At 42.7% G+C, this 20,307-nt stretch overlaps 1 protein-coding gene across 3 annotated transcripts; it reads left to right on the top strand.

Annotated features, from left to right (window-relative positions):
* The first annotated feature begins 217 nt into the window (after positions 1–217).
* On the top strand, positions 218–20,287 carry usp33 (ubiquitin specific peptidase 33). Of its 3 annotated transcripts, none has more exons than XM_076098661.1 (24): positions 218–372; positions 3,690–3,789; positions 4,406–4,459; positions 4,567–4,629; positions 7,421–7,570; positions 7,994–8,102; positions 9,374–9,443; positions 10,883–10,996; positions 11,769–11,847; positions 12,945–13,389; positions 13,477–13,617; positions 13,740–13,855; positions 14,068–14,240; positions 14,377–14,447; positions 14,531–14,564; positions 14,678–14,723; positions 14,818–14,998; positions 15,184–15,310; positions 15,488–15,657; positions 16,980–17,061; positions 17,170–17,278; positions 18,013–18,115; positions 18,810–18,878; positions 19,087–20,287. In XM_076098661.1, exons 2-24 carry the CDS (start codon positions 3,706–3,708, stop codon positions 19,242–19,244), a joined length of 2,748 nt encoding a protein of 915 aa, XP_075954776.1. In that variant the 5' UTR covers positions 218–372; positions 3,690–3,705; the 3' UTR covers positions 19,245–20,287. The 3 variants fall into 3 exon arrangements, 2 of the variants coding, with proteins under 2 accessions (XP_075954776.1, XP_075954777.1); XM_076098662.1 differs by having other exon boundaries at positions 13,743–13,855; XR_012956060.1 differs by lacking the exons at positions 18,013–18,115; positions 18,810–18,878; positions 19,087–20,287 and having other exon boundaries at positions 15,488–15,700; positions 17,170–17,226.
* Positions 20,288–20,307: the final 20 nt, after the last annotated feature.

A 20,307-nucleotide genomic window follows, 5' to 3' on the forward strand; every position in this document is an offset into this window, starting at 1 on the left:
GCCATTTAAATGAGTCACGTTGCTCTTGTATACACATCATTATCTAGCATGTCATTGCTTTCGGTGACAATTATTTTAATCTTGGGCTTATTGTGATACTAAACAAATATAATGCTGTTAAAAGTCATAAATGTAAAAATCTAAAGTAATGTTTACAGTAGGATGGGGAGAGTTTATGCTTTTTTTTTTTACCGGAAAAGGGGCGGGGTCAGCTGTAACGTTAGCAACCACGCTGAGCGACAGGAGCGGTTATCGTTAACGTGAAGGATTGCCCTCTGAAGTCTTTAAAGTCGCACTGAATCCCTGTTGTTAGACATCAAGAACAACCGGGTCTAACGCGAGAAACGTCGTGTCTTTGTTTTTAACCTGCAGGTAAGAGTCGAGGCTGATATCATCTCTGGATGCTAGTTAGCTTGTCTACTCACTCCCGGTGTAGTCACTGTGGGATCATGTAATACAGGAGGCTAACGTTAGCATTAGCATGTCACTAGCGAGATGGTTATCAATAGCAAACCATCTCATCGTGTTGTCATATGTGTCTAAATATATCCACCGCGTGCTTCTGACACTATAGCGCGTGTTGTGGTTAGCCTGTAAAAGTAAAATATTACCGTGAGGACGAATTATTGACCAACAGGCTAATGCTAACCGCTAAAGATTGCTAGTCAGCCTGTGACGCTGTCAACGCCTCGCCTGGTTTGACAGCTCGATGTGAGAAGTGGACAAGGCCAAAGCCACATATCCTAATTCACCACACCATAGACCTGCTATTAGTTTTAAACATGGCCGAAATAAGTTGTCAGCTGGTTAATTAAACTACTGCCAGGTAACGCTAACAGTTAAGATTTCAACACGATGGCTAATAACACCCTTTTGTGTATGCTCTACTGTTACCTGCTAACTTATGCTAATGAGGTAACGCTAGTTAGCTTTACGAATTCCGTGCCTTGCGGTATTATGCACTATTATTTAACGTCTCAGTTGACTCTAGAATGACACGGAATTTGGTAACATCGGAATCATGTGCCCTGTCTGGTTTAGGGTGACGCCCCACCATAAATGTACCACCCCTGTATGCAGAGTCAAAGTTCAAGGAGTGTAATTAGGTTTTATATGAAGCAAATGAAAGGGTGAGCATGGTTTGTAGTGGTGCCGGGATAATGCTATTCTCTATCCCATTCGTAATAGCCGAAAGCTTGAGTGTGAAACCATCGGCTAATTACAATTTATATGGTGTGTATTCGCTGAAACAGTGACTTATTACTGTTGGAGGCACATTTCACAGAATTAATAAATATATCTGAAGTTCAGTGCAATTATAGGAGCCACCTAGCATAAATATAACTGTAGATGACTTTGTGTCTTATCAGTTTGTTTGGATTTAGTTTTATGAATTCAAAATCAAGAAAAGCTCTACATTATTCAAACCAGTTTGCATAATTGATGAGCTTTGATTAGGTGAGGCAAACTGCGTGTTGACTGAATACGAATTTAACTAAGGATCAGCTTGCATCCATTTCTTTGCATAGCAGAGTAATACGTCTTGTGTCTGTCAACAAGCAGCATTTACATTTGGTCTCATCGGCTGCTGTATACGTTTGCCGGCAAGCCAAAGCTGTGCATCTGAGCTCTGAATAAGATTGATGTAATCTGTGACACTCGGGACATGTGGTTTTTACCATGTTGATGTGGTTTGAATGTGCTGAATCACATGCAGCGCACCTGAACAATAATGAAAGTTGGTCATTATGATTGATATTTTTTTATTACACATTTAAGACGGTATAGATAAAGAGTGAAATAGTACACAGCTGCTGTGACTGCTGGTTGATAGCTTTATCAATATATCATAATTTCACTTATTTCCTGTTTTCTTTCCTTACATTTTATTCACTGCCTTTTACATCCCTCAGAGGATGTGTCTTAAAAACCAAACCTTAATCAAACCCTGCTTGTATAATTTGCCGCTTAAGATGGATCATTTCTGCTCACACTGAGACACTTGCAACAGTTCTTCAAATACACATCTTTTGATCGACGGACTCTAAGTAACGCATGTGCTTTGTCACTTTTCATGCAAATCCCCTGCTCCCCTAAAGCCTCCTGAGGGCTCTACGAAACAGTGCATGGGTCTTGTTTCCATTTGAAGTGGAGATGGGACTGCGGCCTTCTCAAGAAGCCGGATAATCGAAGCCTCCAGTGGTTTCCTGTCATCCTACTGTACAGGGGTTGTATGTCTTGTCGGGTTAGCTGCAGATCTTCCCGAAGTACAGCAGGAGACCATCATCAAGCTATGGCGTAATTTACGATTGGAACAAATGTAAAAAATGACTCTAGAAGTTTTCCAGTACCCGAGGTAATCTGATGCAAGGTTTGGAAGGGTTTCTCTCAAATTGAAAAAGATTGTTAGGGTGACACACATTTTGTCAGTGTGCTACAAAGCTGCTCAGCGTAGTTGTAACTCCTAATATATTATCAGAATGAGCTTCTTCTGAACAATCTAAAGCTACAGCCAGGTTAAGTAGCACAACAAATGGAGCATCCCTGTAGAGAAGGGGGATGAAACTCTTGTCCAGCAGGACATAGACCTTGGTTCAAAGTTGGCCGACACAACTGCATTTTTAAAGGTATAAATAGTAGGTGTATAAAAACAAATACTTGCCAGAAACTATGTGGTATTGTACTTGTGTAGGTTACTGCCCTGGAGACAAGCTTTTGTGGACCTAGTGGGACAATTCAACTAATCTTTTCTGCTTTAAAAGGGGCTGCCAGCCAGGCAGTGATCACAAACTTGGATAATGTGTTAACGTGCAGTGTCGCTGTTTCTTTCGGGGTAGCCCTCTTGCGTACTTCTCAAAACTGTGGCTTATTTGGGTTTCTGAAAGTCGAGCATAATCAGGATACTGTTGCATCTGTAAACACTTACGGGCTACTTCTTTTGGTGTGTTGCCTCTGCAGCTACAGGCGCGTGTGTATTCCTTCAGAGGTATCATCCATCTGAATGCTGCTGTCAGTGGTGGTGATTAGAGCACACGACCCGCGCTCATATTTGCAGAGCTTGTCTCGGAGTAGGTCATCCTTTTATATCCTGCTGTCATGGGAAGTGGAATAAAATGACTGGAGTCGACATGTTTTTAGATTCACTGGTTGAGCTTCGGTGATTAGCGGAATTGAATCATTTGTGCTGTGTTGGCAGAAGATTTGCTCTAACTTGTTCATACATCTAATTGTCCGTGTATCTGCGGTGACATCATTCATGGCGACGACAATGCGCTGGTGCACCACCAACTCAAGTTAGCCTGTATAATAGTGATTCCATGAATGTAAGACTATGCTTGTAAACAATATGTCTATAATCACACACTGCTCGTCCACGGTAGTTTGTTGACAGCTGTGGCGTGAGCCGCTCGGCGTGTCAGCGGCTGAGAATAAGAGGAATTTGTCAGGTCATGCAGGCATGACAAAAAACTTATGTCGTGTGGCAGTGACTCGAGTTAGAGTAGCCTGACTTTTTATTTTTTATTTTTACTTTTCCTTTGTGCTGTTTTTTGGATATATCTTCGATTACTCTATCAAGGATCAGATATGGGGTTAAAACAAGGTTTTATAAATCGCCTACTTAAAATGCAAGTTGTGTACTGAATGTTGTGTTTCGTCCAACTCTCTCTCTGTCTCTCTCTCTTTCTCAGACCTGAGGGTAAAGTGATGCTTCCGGCTTCCGGCTGTGACTGCCCCCACCTGGACTGCGTGGGGGAGATCACCAAGGAGGAACTCATTCAGAAATCCCACGTGAGTCATCATGGTCCTGTCCACTGGCCTATTCATCGCTTTCCAACCACTCTTTTTATTTTCATTTTTTTTAATGGCAGATCTCAAAAAGTCTTTAACAGCATTTAATTCAGAAAAAAAAGTCTTGAAATTAATTTTAAAAAGTCTTAAGTATTATCTCGTGCCTGTTGTGTAATGTTAGTTATAAAGTGTCTTTGTATCTGATTGCTGGCTGTAGGGATACACCTATAAACTGAAAGTGTGATTGTCCTGACAGTTGATCGTGTTCGCAGGAGGCTGTTCATTCCTGTTAAGTGGAGTTTCAGTCAGCACCATCAGACCTGTATCATTTCTCATTGGTTAATCCATGCTTCCATTTTAGGCCACTTGTCTGGGTCCAGGTCACATTCATTTGATTCACTGTTTCCATCAGTATGACCATGAAACAGACATTCCCTGTGGTATTAAAAAGGACTCTTTAAAAAGGACTCAAAGAAGCTTTGTTTAACTTGATCATCAGATGACCTGCAGGAACCCTGAATAACGTTATATCACTTTACCAAATCTGTTTTTGAACTTTGCTGAGTTTCATATTAAAACCTGTGACTCTAACCTAACTGTCTTGATTTTATTCTAGGGCCAGTGCCAAGACTGTAAAGTTGGAGGACCAAATCTGTGGGCGTGTTTGGAGGTAAGACAACCTGCAAAAAAACAAAACAAAAAACTCTTAATTTCTCACCCGAACCATGTGAGCTCTGTTTCTGATTTCCACACCCTCTGTTTGTTTTTCCTCTCCAGAATGGCTGTGCATATGTAGGCTGTGGGGAGTCTCACACGGACCACAGCACCGTGCACTCGCAGGTGAGAGATCTCCGCTCACTGATGCCTTTCTGTGTATATTAAAGAATCCGTAGAAAGAGCGAGGAAGGGATGTGACTGAAAGGGGAAGACGTCTTTAGGTCTTTACTGTGATGCTGAATTCAAAAAAAGATGTCACTGAAAGAGGCAGAGGAGGCACAGATGGCAGGACAGGACAGGAATACCACTTCAGAGTCCCAGGAGCCATGACTTAGAAATAAAACTGCCTCCTACTTTATTTTTAACATTTCTCTCTTCATCTAAGAGCACGCATTGTTAAAAACCATCAAGTCTGCCTACACCTCCACTTTCAGTGCAATTTCACCAGTGGATCATCCATTATTAATGACCACTCCTCTGGGAAGTGAAGGAGATTCACTGTCAGTTCTGTGGTTACAGTGTCGGCCCCTCCCAGCTGCCCTGAAGCGTTGCTCAGCCTCTGCTGTTGACGAAGGTTCTTCCTCCAGCACGCCGGGCCAAGTGGGTTTAGAAGCCGAGACGGAGGGATATGAGAGCAAACGTGTAATTAGTATCTGCATAGCTGCTCAAACCACTGTCCAGAAAAGGGGCCTGTTCAAGCTCAAACCTCCTCAAGAATACTGCACTCGAACACGGATGAATACACAGTGTTCTAGTAAAGAGATTTAATATTAATGGACTGGTTTTAAACGATATCACGAGTGAATTTCACATCAGTCAGCTTATCCGGGACATCTCTCTCTGCAGCGCGCCAACCGCCTTTTGTGGTGGTGTTGTTGTTTTTTTTTCTTCACAGAAGCCATCTTTATTTCTTGTAAGAGTGAAGGCCATGCTTGATTAGTGCTTTGGAGGCCCTGATGTGGAGGGCAACAATGAAATCTCTTGACTAAGCAACGAGAAAGACTCCTGTTGGATCAGATCAGAGGCCTCTGCCAGTCACACTCTACTGCGAGTGAATATGTGACTTGTTTCAAAAGGTCAAGTTAAAAGTAAAAGCCTGATCAGCAAATTTCAGGAGATGAAATTCCACTTCTGTGTGTACCTTCGGTAAAAAAAACCCGAAGAACGACTCGTTCACCGCGAGAACGACCGTGAGAAGAATAGTTGCTGTCGGTGTTTCTTCTTCCTTGTTGATTACGGTCAGTAACGTCTTAAATGCTGAGGGCTGGAGACGAGACATGACATCATTTTTTGGGCAAAACCAGATCCGACCTGCAGATGTTGAATCTAAGCTGGTGCTGCAAACATCATGAAGTTCTTGCATTGTCCATTTCGGACAAGTATTTATATGAGCTGCCGACACAATTGGACATCATTTTAATTTCCCTGTGTACCATAAGGAGCGCTAAGGATTTGTTTCACTTGAATACAATTGTTTTAATAGTTATGATGTTGAACATTTAAGTAGACAAGGAGTAAACATGACAAATGATCAGTATTAAAAGCCACAAACACTTTGTTCGAATACAAAACATTATGTGAGCTAAAAACATCCTCTCAGCCTTATAAGTACAGCTTGTTAACGCCCTATAGTGTTCTTTCCTTCATAAAAGATTTAAGCTGGGGAGTTTCATGGCCGTGCTCAGTCTGCTGTGGCCCCGCTGTGCCAAGGCTAATGCAGCCCTGATGAATAATGCAGAGTCTGCTGGCTGCCGGCTGCTGCTCACGTTCAGTCTCCTGTCGACCTGCCGGTGTTTGTCAGAGCAGCAGTGGGTCAGCAGAACTCGGCCATGTTTCCACAGCAGCAAACCCCCCCCCCCCCCCCCCCCCCCCGCCCCCCCGCCCTGCGTCCACCTATATCTGTAACCCGAGATGTTCAGCTCAGAGCTGGTGTGTCCGACATCTTGAGAATATAAAGTTAGTGTATTTTAGATTCAGTTTTTTTCATATTTGGGAGGGTAAGGAGGTTGGTTTTGTTTACCTGCAGGAAATATCATAGGAGGAGGAAGTAAGGGAGCCCTGGTTTTGACTGCCAGCGTCTTTTTGAGTGTCAAGTCATTTTTTAAGCACAAAGGCCAAAACTGACGTAGTCTCAGCTTCCTCCTTTTTTTTGTCTTACGTGTTAATAAACTGAATATCGTTGGGTTTTGGATTTTTGGCAAAACAAGAAAGTTTAAAATGTAAAATAGGTAAAGGTTTCTGACATTTATAGACCAAACAATGAATTGACAGTAAAATACATTCTAGTACTTTTTAACTGCAGCCTTAATACATTGTCTACATGATTATAGCTGCAATAGTTAAATTAAAATACAAATCAGAGTAGGATTGTACTACTTGTAGTCAGATTTTTGTAGTAGATTTGGTTGCATTTGGAGTTGATATGTGTCGCAGAGTTGCTGTCCTTCCTAAATGACTAAATCCATATTATCAATAACGCTGACATTGCATAACGCACATTTTCATTTATTCAGTGTTACACACTCGGCCATAGTAACATATGTTCGGACAGAAAGAGGGAGGATCTGACGATCTGAAAACTCGCGTCGTGCTTCAGAAAAGAACACGCATCGTTCATCTGGACTCCTGCTGCTGTGCCAGAATCTTCCATAAACCTTTAGTTCATACGCTGTAGAAATAGGCCGGCCTAGCCACCAGTGGGCACACCTGCACTTGTTATGTAAGAGCAAAAGCAACCAGTTGATTGTCCAGTGAGATGTTGATTGTGTCGAAGATTAAGAAGCACCTCGTCGCTGAGAGAGTGTGTGATTAATCGGCTGTTCTCAAATGGATGTTAAGGCTGTCTCCTTGTTTCTCTTTGTTTACACGGTCTGATGTGTGAATTCACAATTATCTTTATCAACTTTGTGTGCAGGAGACGAGGCACAACCTGACGGTGAACCTGACCACGCTCAGAGTGTGGTGCTACGCATGCGGCAAGGAGGTTTTCCTGGAGCGTAAGCTTGGTCCTCACTCTCCCCACGCCAACAGCAAGCCCCTCCCATCTCCACAGAATGCTGGACAGGTAAGAGCCAGCTTTCCCCCCCCGATTGTCGTCATGTTTTATTGTCTCGTTAAAAGCTTACATGCTTTATATGATCGCTGAGTTATAAAGCAGGTGTAATATTGAGCAGCAGCAAGTGAAAATTCAAGAGCATAGATTAAAGTCAACGTTAACGTTTTCTTTGTCAAGCCTACTGTATGTTGTCTGAATAAACGTGTTTACGTTGAATGTTTTCTGCATTTTTGCTTCGTTACACAAGTGTATGTGCTCCCCCGTCGTACTTATCAGAGCTGTACGATAACACTTTCCGCCAGTCTGTCCCGAGGGACAGTTGAACTGTCAGTCAAACTGTATGCAGTTTTTCATTTCCTAGATTACAGTTTTGTGACGAGGTCTGTTGTGTGTGTGTGTGTGTGCGCGTGCGCTGCTGTGTTGTTTCTCCAGGAGAACAGCAGGGCCCCTGGGAGCCCAACCTCTCTGAGAGTGCCCCCTAATGGAGGCTGTGAAGACCTGGATATGGAGACAGAGGAGGAGGATGAACTGCGAGCCAGAGGTCAGCTTACACAGAAGAAGTGTCCATGTTGACACAAACTGAAAGACAGAAACCTACAACTAGTACAATAACCCAAAAACACAATCCACTCATATTGCATCTGTACTGTTAGGCAGTCACTAAAGACACTGTTTATTACAGTTCAGTATCAGCTGTGAGGTCAACAAGTACATTGGGAAACGCGTCTTAATGTTGCAAATGAAAGTCAAGTAACTCAGTTCCTTGCCAGGATTTTATTAATTCAAATCATTTACTTTTGAAGTCAGTGAGGGGACTCCAAATTTAATTAAATTTGATCAGCTCTCAGTGCAAGTATGAGAAAATTGCACGGATGATTTGAAATTAAGCCGCAATACACAAGAGCTCAGTCGTCATCGGTTGGTTTAATTCAAAGCACAGAATCTGATTTGAATTAATAAGAGCAGTTAACTCTCAAGCACTATGGCTGACGAACACCTCACTTTGCCTCAAGTCTTCTGTTACAAGTTGTACTCGCACACAGACTACAGCCAACAACCAAATCACTCAAAACCTACTGGCAACAGAAAGCCGCACACACACGCTCAGTGGGTTGAGCCTCGCGCTGAAGCTGCATTCACACAAAATCGGGCGTTACGCCGATCAGCGCACTACCCACATTCAAATGAATGGGAGTCAATGCAGCCCAACGCTTCATTGCTGAGTGCTTCGGTCCCACTGGAGTCACCAATGCAAATAGTGTTTTCACTCAGCGCTGTGCGACACACACACACACACACACACACACACACACACACACACACACACACACACACACACACACACACACACACACACACACACACACACACAAGCTCCACCAAATGGCACATGTTATGTTAGCCCCCTGTGGCGAAGCTCAGGCATTGGCACCAGTAACTGCTGCGGTTATTTATAATACAGATCAAAATATGCTTTGTCAGACTAAAGACTATGTATGGCTGCTCACATAAGATCTGAGGTTTACAAACTGTTTGCATTTAAGATACTTTAACCTAATTGCTCGGAGTCATAACTTCAAATTTGAATGTCTATTGTGAATGAAAGTCAGAAATCTGCTTTGAAAACATAGAAAAAGTTATTAAAATACACCCGGCAGACATCTTTTCTGCTCCTGCTGTAAAATATTCATCTTAGATATGAAGGCGTTTCCGCTTATGGCAGCCAGAAAGCCTCTACAATTGCCATAACAATGTAGAAGCATTTAATGAGTGGCTTGTTTCAATTTCCTCCGTGTGTTGTGTCTCCCTCAGGCCTGACGGGGCTGAAGAACATAGGCAACACCTGCTACATGAACGCCGCCCTCCAGGCCCTGTCCAACTGGTGAGACCTCTGCTGACCTGCTCCGCTGTCACCTCGCTGACATCGCGTGCTCTTTGTGGTGTTGCGTCATGTTACTTTCCACTCGCTACTCACACCTTCGACACACTTCTTTGAAGTAGCCGTCTGCTGTTTCATTCACTGCTTGTCTGGTTCTTGTTGACTGGAAAAAAAACAAAAAAACATGGCTACACTCATTTTGGAAAGTGACGGCCGAGTGAGAATTGCTGCAGTGCACCATTTGAGACGCCAGAAATGGCCTTTGGTAGTTCCCTGGAGGGTCTTCTGTTACAAAAGATCCTCAACTATTTCCTGATATCTTCGGTTCCTTCTCCTCTTTCTTTTTTTCCTTTCCCACCATGTCTTTTTACGAGACACGTGAAACTGTACTTACTTACGGTTTCATTTTGAGTCTGCTGCATTTTTTAAAATTGTTTATTAAATTACCAATCCTTCTGATTCATTATTTATGATTGGATTGTTTGTGTGGTACTCACCACTACAGAGCCTGAGGCAGTGTTATTACTTACTCTGTACCTTTTTTACTTTATATTTAATTTTTCATGGCGCAGCAAATCACAGCAAACTCTTTTCCTCCTCTCTGATACTATCTAGCCCCCCCCCAGTACGTTTTTCAAAATGAAACTAATGATGCCTAGTCTGGATAAAAGCCCAAAATGGGAAAAGATGTGGGTCAAAATTTGCAATCTAAATCGCGTTCCAAAAATAGGAGGAACTGAGTCACGCAGCTGCGGAAAGGAGGGACCTTTTCTGGAAACTTTCCTTTGATGTCTGTTTGTGTGAGCGCTGCTTCTTCCACTTACCGTCGGGTCATTATTCAGATCCAAGGACTTTTCTGCTGCCGAGGGAAGGGAGCGCTCCATGCCTTATTCATTCTGTAGTTAGTCTCTTCCTCGTAGACTCCTGTCCACTCTGTATCCATCAGATAAAATCCCCTCAGCTGTGTTTCTTTTCAGCTAATTCCGATGTCCTTCAACTTCCAGCTGCGTGTGGAACTTTCTTGCATTAAACGGAACCTCTGGGGATTTGTGATCTTACTCTAGGAGAGAAATATGGATTTAAAGAAACAAAGTTAATCAACAATAGAGGCAGAAGATAGTATTATGTTGAAATGCATTTCCCTTCATATTAGACATTTTCTGCTGTGAGTGACCGAAATGAATGTAATAGCAAGAGCATACTGAACCGAAGACGATTTGCAGATCATAAGGTACAGGCAAACACAACCGATTATTATAACATTACACTGTCTTGTACATCTCTGAATTATATCTGCTTCTCTTAGAATTATTGAGGATTATTATTGTGAGAATAAACCACAGCATTGCAGGCTTCTTGGTAATCTAATCATTCTGCTGACAGAATACAGTAAAAGCTTGTTTGGTGCCCACATAATATATTCATCCCTCTTTCCACTGCAGCCCGCCCTTGACACAATTCTTTCTTGAATGTGGCGGCATGGTGAGGACGGACAAGAAACCTGCACTCTGCAAAAGCTACCAGAAGCTAGTGTCAGACCTGTGGCACAAGAACAGGTAGGCAACGTTTCGAATATGACTCCAGAGCTTTAACGTGTACCTCGACATCCAGAGTCAAACTTGAATCACATTTCTGTAGCAGCTAGTCTTCATTTTTAGAGTCTATACAACGCAGCACTTTATAGAGTGCTGCAGGAACGAGTCCTAAAACCCAGAAATAAGTTCACATTTTTTACTTCCGGATCCAAAATGTTTTTTTTTTGGTGAGATGTCTGAAATAAGGCCTGTGGTTAACACAAGCTTAAGAGATTTTAACGTTTTGTTCTACGACATAAAATGCGTCAGTTAATATTCCACTCATGAATTTTTAAAGTGGTAGTGCACCCCAAAATCTAAAAGTACCGAATGTTTGGTGTTTTGGAGATATTGCCCGTAGAGATGTCTGCCTTCTATCAAATATAATCAAACTATATGGTACTCAGCTTGTGGTGCTCAAAGTACCAAAATAATACATCTGAAAAAACTCTTAGTGGTGGTGACGTGAAGTCATGTGACCAGGATGTAGTTAGTTTATAGCCTAATGTAGGCTTTTTACTTCTGCTGAGTGCATTCATGCTTCAAAAATCCTAAAAGATGTGTTCATTTGTGAAGATTACCTTGCTGAGCTAAGTATCCTTAAAAACAAAAATCCCTTTGGCTTTTTGTTTAGGAGACAGAGCGATGCTAACTTCCAGGTTGGCCTCCAAAAATACATCCTCCCTGCAGCTCTCTAATGTGATATTGCCTATTACAATACTGACAACGCGTGCTGTGTTTTGTCACATTGCAGACCCTCCTACGTGGTCCCAACCAACTTGTTCCAGGGGATCAAAGCCGTGAACCCCATGTTTAGAGGGTATTCTCAGCAGGTGGGTCATTGCAGATGGTGCAAATAAATGTGCAATTTGAGTGCATGTGCACAGATTCATCATGAATAAAACATGAAGGCACTCTTCTTCACGGTTGGAGACAAAACAGTGTGTTTGCGACCAGGATTTCTTTTGCTTTCACCTTTTGTGCTTTGCAAATAATGAGAATATTATGCAGTGAATGTAAAACATGGATTATGGTTTTGAACTGAATTGAATCCTCGGAGAATGAATTTGTGCTGAGCTGGGATTATTATGGACGCCCAGACTATGAAGTTGTCCCAGATCGCATACAGCCTCTCCCTTTTCTCTTCCACTCCATATCCCTCCTCGCTTGTTCCTTTACAGAAATTACATGAGCAGCTCCGATCACTCAGCCAGATAAGCAGAATCCTTTTGCCTCGCAATTACGCTCTCAGACATTTTGACATTCATTAACATGCAAATGCGACATTAAACCTATCTAACAAACTGAAGGTAAATTACTTGATTTCGATTCCAGGCGGTGCTTAAAAAGAAAAGATTAACGTTATAAATATATAGGATTTCCAAAGACTTTTTGACTTTGTCCAGTGTCTGTAAATGTGGGATTTGTAAGCCCGAGAAATGATGAAAGGCCCTGCTTCCTCTTGGCTTGCCAGTGTTTGTTCAGAGGAGTTGGCTGAGGAATATTCATTTGTCACGCCATGCTGGGCCGCACAGCCGTGGAATCGGCATTGTTCTGAGTGAAGTTAACGTTCCAGTTTCTGGGAGAGGAGAGTTCATTTGGCCTGAGAGGGAGATTAGATGTCTGAGGCTCATTAAGTCTGACTACACATTCGCGAGCGTTTTGGTTTCGGATTTTGTGACTGCAGAATTGGGATAAACAAGGCGGTTAGTGGTTGTTGTTACTGAAAAAAGTATTTGGAAAGCTTTGCTGGAAGAATAAGTGCTGCATTATACATCAATGTTCTTTTCAGGGAGAGGAAATTGATAAATTATTTTGGTCACTGTAGTCTGTGACCAAAATAACTGGAAAAAAACCATGAAAGAACTGCTCTCAGCTAGAACTAATTTGCTAGCTCAGCTGATATTTCTTATTCCCACTCGGCCTCCAGGACTCTCAGGAGTTTCTGCGCTGCTTGATGGATCAACTTCACGAGGAGCTGAAGGAGACGCTGCCGGAGCCCTACGACCAGTCCAACGGCGTCACGGTGGACGACGCGCCCGAGGAGGACAACCGCAGTCAGTCGGACAACGACTTCCAGTCGTGCGAGTCCTGCGGCAGCAGCGAGCGGGCCGATAACGAGGCGCAGGGCGGCAACGTGATGAAGGAAGACACCAACGAGGCCGAGATGCTGATTCCTGGGCAAGATGAGATCCAGTCCAACAGGGAGTGGCAGAAGGAGAAGAACATGATTAATGACCTGTACCGCTCTGGAGTTACCGGGGTTATGGGTGGAAGCACCGGAGTGGACATGGACAAAGATGTTGACACCACCACTGAAACCACGCCCATCATCAGCAGCCAGGGAGCCATTAAGGTTCAAGGAAGAACATCAGGTGATTGTGGCGTCATGTTTTTATTTTATCCACAATCTACTTTATTTTCTGATGACATTTTCTAATATTTGGCCTGCTCTCTGCCAGATTCCTTCCCAGACATCCAAATGTCCAACTCCACAAGACCACAGAGTCCAGCCCCGATGGAGGGACACGTTCCCAAAATGTCCAGCAGTCCACCCAAAGCTGCTTCAGGCTGGCCCAGCCTAAACCCCGCACACAAGAAAGGTACTTCTGCTTAATCAGAGGCAGCCAGATCCAGATCTTAAAAAGTCTGGGTTTTAGCAAGGTACTTATATCACGTGTCTCTCTCTGTCTCTCTGTGTCTCTGTCTCTCTGCCTTCATCCAGCAGTGACCACATTCTCCCCACCAAAGAGCAAGCGTCAGAAGAAATACCGCAGCGTCATCTCAGATGTGTTTGACGGGACCATTGTCAGCTCAGTTCAGTGCCTCACGTGTGATCGGGTGAGTGTGGACATTCAATTGGACAGTAGCAGGAGGCCACTAGAGAACGTGTCATTGTGTCATTTCATTTCAAAGTCCCACAAATGTTGTGTTATTAAAAATCTATTTTGGTGATGAGCATTTGTGCTGTACCAAGAATAATGTTTTAGTTCCTGACAACAATAGGATTGAAACGTGACCAGAGTAGAAGCTTTACTGTCTGTTGCTGTCAGGTGTCTGTGACCCTGGAGAACTTCCAGGATATCTCGTTGCCCATCCCAGGCAAGGAAGACCTGGCCAAGCTCCACTCCGCCACCCACCAGACCTCCCTGGTTAAAGCCGGCTCTTGTGGTGAAGCTTATGCACCGCAGGGCTGGGTTGCATTTGTCATGGAATACCTCAAGAGGTGCGCCAATAATATTTTCATTATACTTGTTGTTTTTGGCATTTTTGCCTTTTATCTTTGGTCCCGTCAAACACATCTGAGATGAGATTTTACACACTCTTTGTGTGTAAAATCCACCCCTCTGTTCTATTTGTAGTTGGTTCTGGGGTCCAGTGGTTACGCTACAAGATTGTCTCGCAGCTTTCTTTGCCAGAGATGAACTGAAGGGTGAGCGAGTGGGCGTCAATGTGTTCTAGCAGCACAAACATTACCATTGATGTCTCAGTAACTGTGTGCTCGTTGTTTTCCAGGAGACAACATGTACAGCTGTGAAAAATGCAAGAAGTGAGTGCCAATTCTGACTTTGTTGAATACTGAATTGGACTATTCATTTATTTCAAAATAGAAAACCAATTGTCTGGAACTGTAATGAATGTCCATTTTTTTTTTTTTCTTAGATTACGAAACGGAGTGAAATTTTGTAAAATGCAAAGTTTGCCAGAGGTAAACGGGCAACTCTTCATGTCTTTTTTTCCTTTATGTCTTCGCACACATGATTTCTAAATTAAAACTTCTTTGTGCGTTTCCCCCGCTCCAGATCCTGTGTGTCCATTTGAAGCGCTTCAGGCACGAGCTGATGTTCTCCACCAAGATAAGCACCCACGTCTCCTTCCCGCTCGAGGGCCTGGACCTGCAGCCTTTCCTGGCCAAAGACGGCTCCGCCCAGACCACCAACTATGACCTGCTGTCAGTCATCTGTCACCACGGCACTGCCAGCAGTGAGTGTGGGCACAGTCACTCCTCTTTCTGCTCAGACTGGGGCCCCCAGCCTTCAGTTGGCACATACAAGTGTCCTGCATTCATTAGCCTGTTGACAAATTTCACATGTACTTGTTAGGTTTATGAATGCTGCTCTAATGCATCCCCCCCCCCCCCCCCCCCCTCCCCCTCTGTCTGATCCCAGGTGGCCACTACATAGCGTACTGCAGGAACGACGTGAACAATCTGTGGTATGAATTTGACGACCAGAGTGTGACCGAGGTGTCTGAATCCTGTGTCCAGAACGCTGAGGCATACGTGCTCTTCTATAAGTAAGCCGACACGCTTCAGTCGTTAAAACTCGAGACAGTTGTGAGCAACAACCCTTTTGTTTTTATCTGTGAAACATTTTAAGATGCGCTGTGCTGCTTTGATATTCATGACTTTCATCTCACTTGTGATCACTCAATTGCAGCAGTGATTAATCTGTGGGTCTGTTCGTGTCCCAGAAAGAGCAGCGAGGATGCGCTGAAGGAACGCAGGAGGGTGTCGGGTTTATTCAACATGATGGAGCCCAGCCTTCTGCAGTTCTACATCTCCCGCCAGTGGCTTAACAAGTTCAAGACCTTTGCTGAGCCGGGGCCCATTTCCAATGACGACTTCCTGTGTTTGCATGGAGGTGCGTGAGACTTATGTCATCGTCATGCTGAAACTGCTCAGAGGTGAAAGTGTCCCCGAAACAGGAATCCTTTTTCTTTTTTTTCTCTCTTCCTGCTCTATGCACAAGCGTTTAGGGGGAGAAATTGTGCTCTCCCCTTCAAATAACGGAGCCTTTGCTTTTATCCTTTGCTGTGGATTTTTGACTTTGACAAAGACTGCAGAGTATTCCCTTCACAACACAGCAGACTTCAAAAAGGGGGTTTTACATCTCTTTGAGCAGATGATCCTCCTCTCCCGTCTTAGCGGAGAAGAGGGAGGAATTATAAAAGGCTTTTGTGCCAATCAAGCGGCTTTCTTTTCTGCCCTCTATTGAGAGCGCGCTGGAAATGAAAGAGTTTCAGATAAAGCTGTTAGAATACAGTGGCAGCTGAGAATGTTTCACTCTGTAAATAAGCACCTACAGGAGCACTTCATAACTGACAATTAGTTAGAGCTGCACAATTAATCAGAATTTTATCGACTGCAATATTTGTTAAAGTTAAAATACCATTTTAAATGAAATATTGTCATGCTGCCTGGCCTACACATCATATTCTATAGACTGAAGAAAACATCTTTGTTTGATACAGATCGCTGAAAAAATTACACTATAATCATGTTCTGTTGAAAAATGATAATTCCCTCTAATGTCACAAATCAAATTGCAATTACACTATCAGTCAAAATAATGACAATTAGATATCTTTTGAAAATCCTTCAGCCCTACTATTAGAGATATCAGTGCAGTGAAACCATGATTGTGTTGCAGCAGTCCTGACAGCAATATATACTATATATATTGAGGCATGCAAAGCCTTTATTAGGGGCCCTGGCAGCATGTTTCCCTATTAGAGAATTTTCAATCAAACAGCCATAAAATGGTTGTTGCCCGTAAAGTGTGTCCTCTAATGTAGTGGCCCCAAATCTTTCTGCCTTGTGACCGCTTAAAATGAGGCATAGTGTGTGCTTGTGATTCCCATTCACAGATTATGGTTTTAGTTTGGATATGACAGTGATCGTTTATTCTTGGATTGTTTCATTTGAAGAATTTTTGAAAAGCTAGAAGAGGTGAAACTATCCAAAATGTTTCCCAAAAGCGAAACATGAAAGAAAAATCCGTTGTGGGAATGTGACATTATTACACCGTAAAATATTAGATAGTGAGGGTAAGAGCACTTTTGTGTTTTGATGTTTTTGTGCATCTTTCTGCCAGCTTCTTTATTGTTTATTCAACATAACAACAGTGACTTTTAAAATGTTACCCTGTTAATGTCTAATGGATGTTTCAATGTGTTTCATCAGGTGTGCCCCCCAACAAAGCAACGTTTATCGACGACTTGGTAGTAATGCTGCCGCAGAACGTGTGGGATCACCTTTACAGCAGGTCCGTACAGCAGATACAGCCAACTGTGATTGAGTAATGTTGCAGTATGATTTCCTTTTCGTGGAGTTCATTTCTTCTGTGTGAGTCACTGTGGACTTCTACCTGCAGGTACGGTGGAGGACCGGCTGTCAACCACCTGTATGTTTGCCACACATGCCAGATTGAAATAGAAAAAGTGGAAAAACGGCGCAAATCAGAGCTGGATATGTTTGTCAGGGTACGTTTTTTATTTTTTTTTTTAATAAACGATATGTACACCAAGACGTGGAGCTTTAGTCTGCATTGTGTGTGAGTGAGACTGTTTGCGGCCCAGTACTCCTGAGAGTGTATAGACCTATTCTCCAGTCTATTGAACCAGTTGATAGGCTGCACATGTTGGTGCTCTTCATCCCAGCAGGAGATGAGAGGTGTGAGCCCGATGAAAGCCTCATCATTAATGCATGCATCATTGGGACAGATGCAGCTGTTATTGCCTGCTCACTCACACAATGGCTGTTTAGAAGTGTGTGTGTGTGTGTGTGTGTGTGTGTGTGTGTGTGTGTGTGTGTGTGTGTGTGTGTGTGTGTGTGTGTGTGTGTGTGTGTGTGTGTGTGTGTGTGTGTGTGTGTGTGTGTGTGTGTGTGTGTGTGTGTGTGTGTGTGTGTGTGTGTGTGTGTGTGTGTGTGTGTGTGTTTCAGTAAGATAACAAGAGGAACAGGGATTGTGTCATTTCCAAGAAAGATGGAATTGGTGCAGTGTAGTGTTAAGACTCTGTTCTAATTGAAATAACTACCAGAGAGAATTGATTAGTTTTTCCATCTCCTTTCATCCTCACTTAAATTTTTTTTTTTGGTGTCAACCCTCCCGTTTCTCCACCCATCCCCTTTGCGTCCTTTCTCCTCCCTCCTGTCTCTACTGCTCACTCCTCCCCCATCTCCCCCCCCCCCCCCCCCCCCCCCTTCTGCTCTTCAGCTGAACAAGGCGTTCCAGGAGGAGGAGTCTCCAGTGGTCATATACTGCATCAGCATGCAGTGGTTTCGTGAGTGGGAGGGCTTTGTCAAAGGAAAAGACAATGGTAATTGGACAGAAGTCGTGCCTTTCCACCCCCAATCCTGTTTAAATGTTTGATTACAGGGCCTCTACTGTTGTGACTCATATCTGGCGATAGCAAAGCTGCTGTGATTTTTGTTTAATGTAAATTTCCATTTTAAAACAAATGTCCTGTCAGGTCTGTACATTTACATGGATAGAGGAACCTGGGAAATAAGCTGTTTTACATGGGACATACAAATTCTCTTGTTTCCAAAAAGCTTCTCATGTTCAAAAGAAACTGTGAAGTCTCATTTCTTCTCTTGATTTATCTTCAAAGAGTTTACTTTGGTCCCCCGAGTCAAGTTTCCCTCCCGCTACCGCAAAAATGAAGCTTCAAGATATATTTTATTTCCTTGCACTCAATCTCTTTTTTTTATTTATTTTTTTTATTTTTTCTCCTCTTGCTTTGTATTGTCACATCTATTTATAACAGCTTACATCTGGCACCTCTGCAAATGTCTTTTTTGCCACCGACTTATGCTCCGCTAATATTTATTTTCCCACTGTAGCAAGAGGGGAGCAGAGATTGCTTTTCATAGTGTGACGAAAACATTTGACATTTGAACATCATTGCCCTTTGAAACAATTAGGATTGAGAAAATCTCTCTGAAAGAATAGGCATGCACATGACTGCTGTTTGTAATGATGACATCTAATTGTCTTTCTTCCTCTTTAAGATCCACCGGGACCCATTGATAATTCCAAGATTACAGTAAACAAGAACGGCCATTTAACACTTAAACAAGGTACTAACTATTATTATTATTATTATTGTGTCTCTACTTTTCTGCTTGTTAATTTGTTATTGAAATAAACTAGAAAGAAATGTAAACAGGGTGGATAAATACAACTTTTTGGGTTTGTACCCTTCTCGCATAGCCTCCAAGGATTACAGTATTATCTTAAACTATGCAGATATTTGTGATATTTAAGTGTGTGTGTTTGACCCTGCAGGAGCGGACTCGGGGCAGATCTCTGAGGAGACGTGGAACTTCCTCCACTCCATCTACGGCGGCGGTCCACTTGTGACGGTTCGGCCAAACATCAGCCACCAGGAAGCCGCATCATCGCAGTCTGAGGAGAAGATCGAGATGGAGACGCGATCTGTTTAATCAAGCACTCTGCAGAAAGAAAACATTTCAGAAACAAAAAGCCTTTTCATTTTGCACTTGACTTTTATTTCAAAAGCATTCAAGCAAAGGACCTCATCTTTAGCGCTACAGGACTGACTGGTGACAGCTGGAATTATCATGTCCGAAGAGGTTTGTCATGTTGTACAAATCTGTTTAAAGAGCTCTTAAATTTATATTAGCACTCGTGTGTCGGGTTATTTTAAGAACCAAGCATTTAAATTATGTGCAGCTGAAAATTCCACTGAATGAATGCCGTATATCTTCTTTTTTTTTTTTCTTGACCAAATGAGCACATATTGTATGTCCATGTGTCTTGTGTTGCTGATATTGTTAATCACAATACATCTTGCTGTAGATATATCACACATTTTCCTGTTGTAAGAGAATATTGTCCAATGAATGGGAAGAGAAGTAAAATGTGACACATAAAGTGATGAAAATCACAAGGTTATGAAGGGACTAATTACTGAGTAGTCTCAGGAATGAATTTTGTGTTTTGCACTGTTATGTAGAAGTACAAATTGGCATGCGTATGCAAATGTCTGGTTTGTATTTGAATGTACCAGTACTGATAGTATACTGGTCAGGATTCAGCACTTGGTAACTTAGCACAGAAGGGAGCGATATAATATGATGTTAATAGTTGTTTTTTTTGTAGAAAATATGTGGCAGGCAGAGTCTGTTAAGAAATGCATGCTCTAACACTCAATCCCAGTTTAACATCCACATGTAACTGCATGTAAATGCAAAGCTGCTCATAAAATGTGCACGCAAAACATGATCGGGATCTATCTTTACTAAATTGTACAGCTACAGAAAGCATATTGCAGTATGTAATCAGCAGCAGCAATGTAGTTAATTGAAGGCATTATTTTTGTGTATGGGCATGGTGTTGCTTAATGTGTTGGCTGACGGGGTGAAGGGAATGCTGTACTGTAAGGTTTTGCATATAGCTGTCACTTGAGTAAGATCTATCCTGAATTTTTGCTGGCTGACACTATTAAATCTTGATGAAAACATGATTAACATTGTGGTCACCTTG

The sequence above is a fragment of the Anarhichas minor genome, unplaced genomic scaffold (genome assembly GCF_050575085.1).
Source record: "Anarhichas minor isolate MPS153535 unplaced genomic scaffold, ASM5057508v1 ptg000024l, whole genome shotgun sequence".
NCBI classification, from domain to species: Eukaryota; Metazoa; Chordata; class Actinopteri; order Perciformes; family Anarhichadidae; genus Anarhichas; species Anarhichas minor.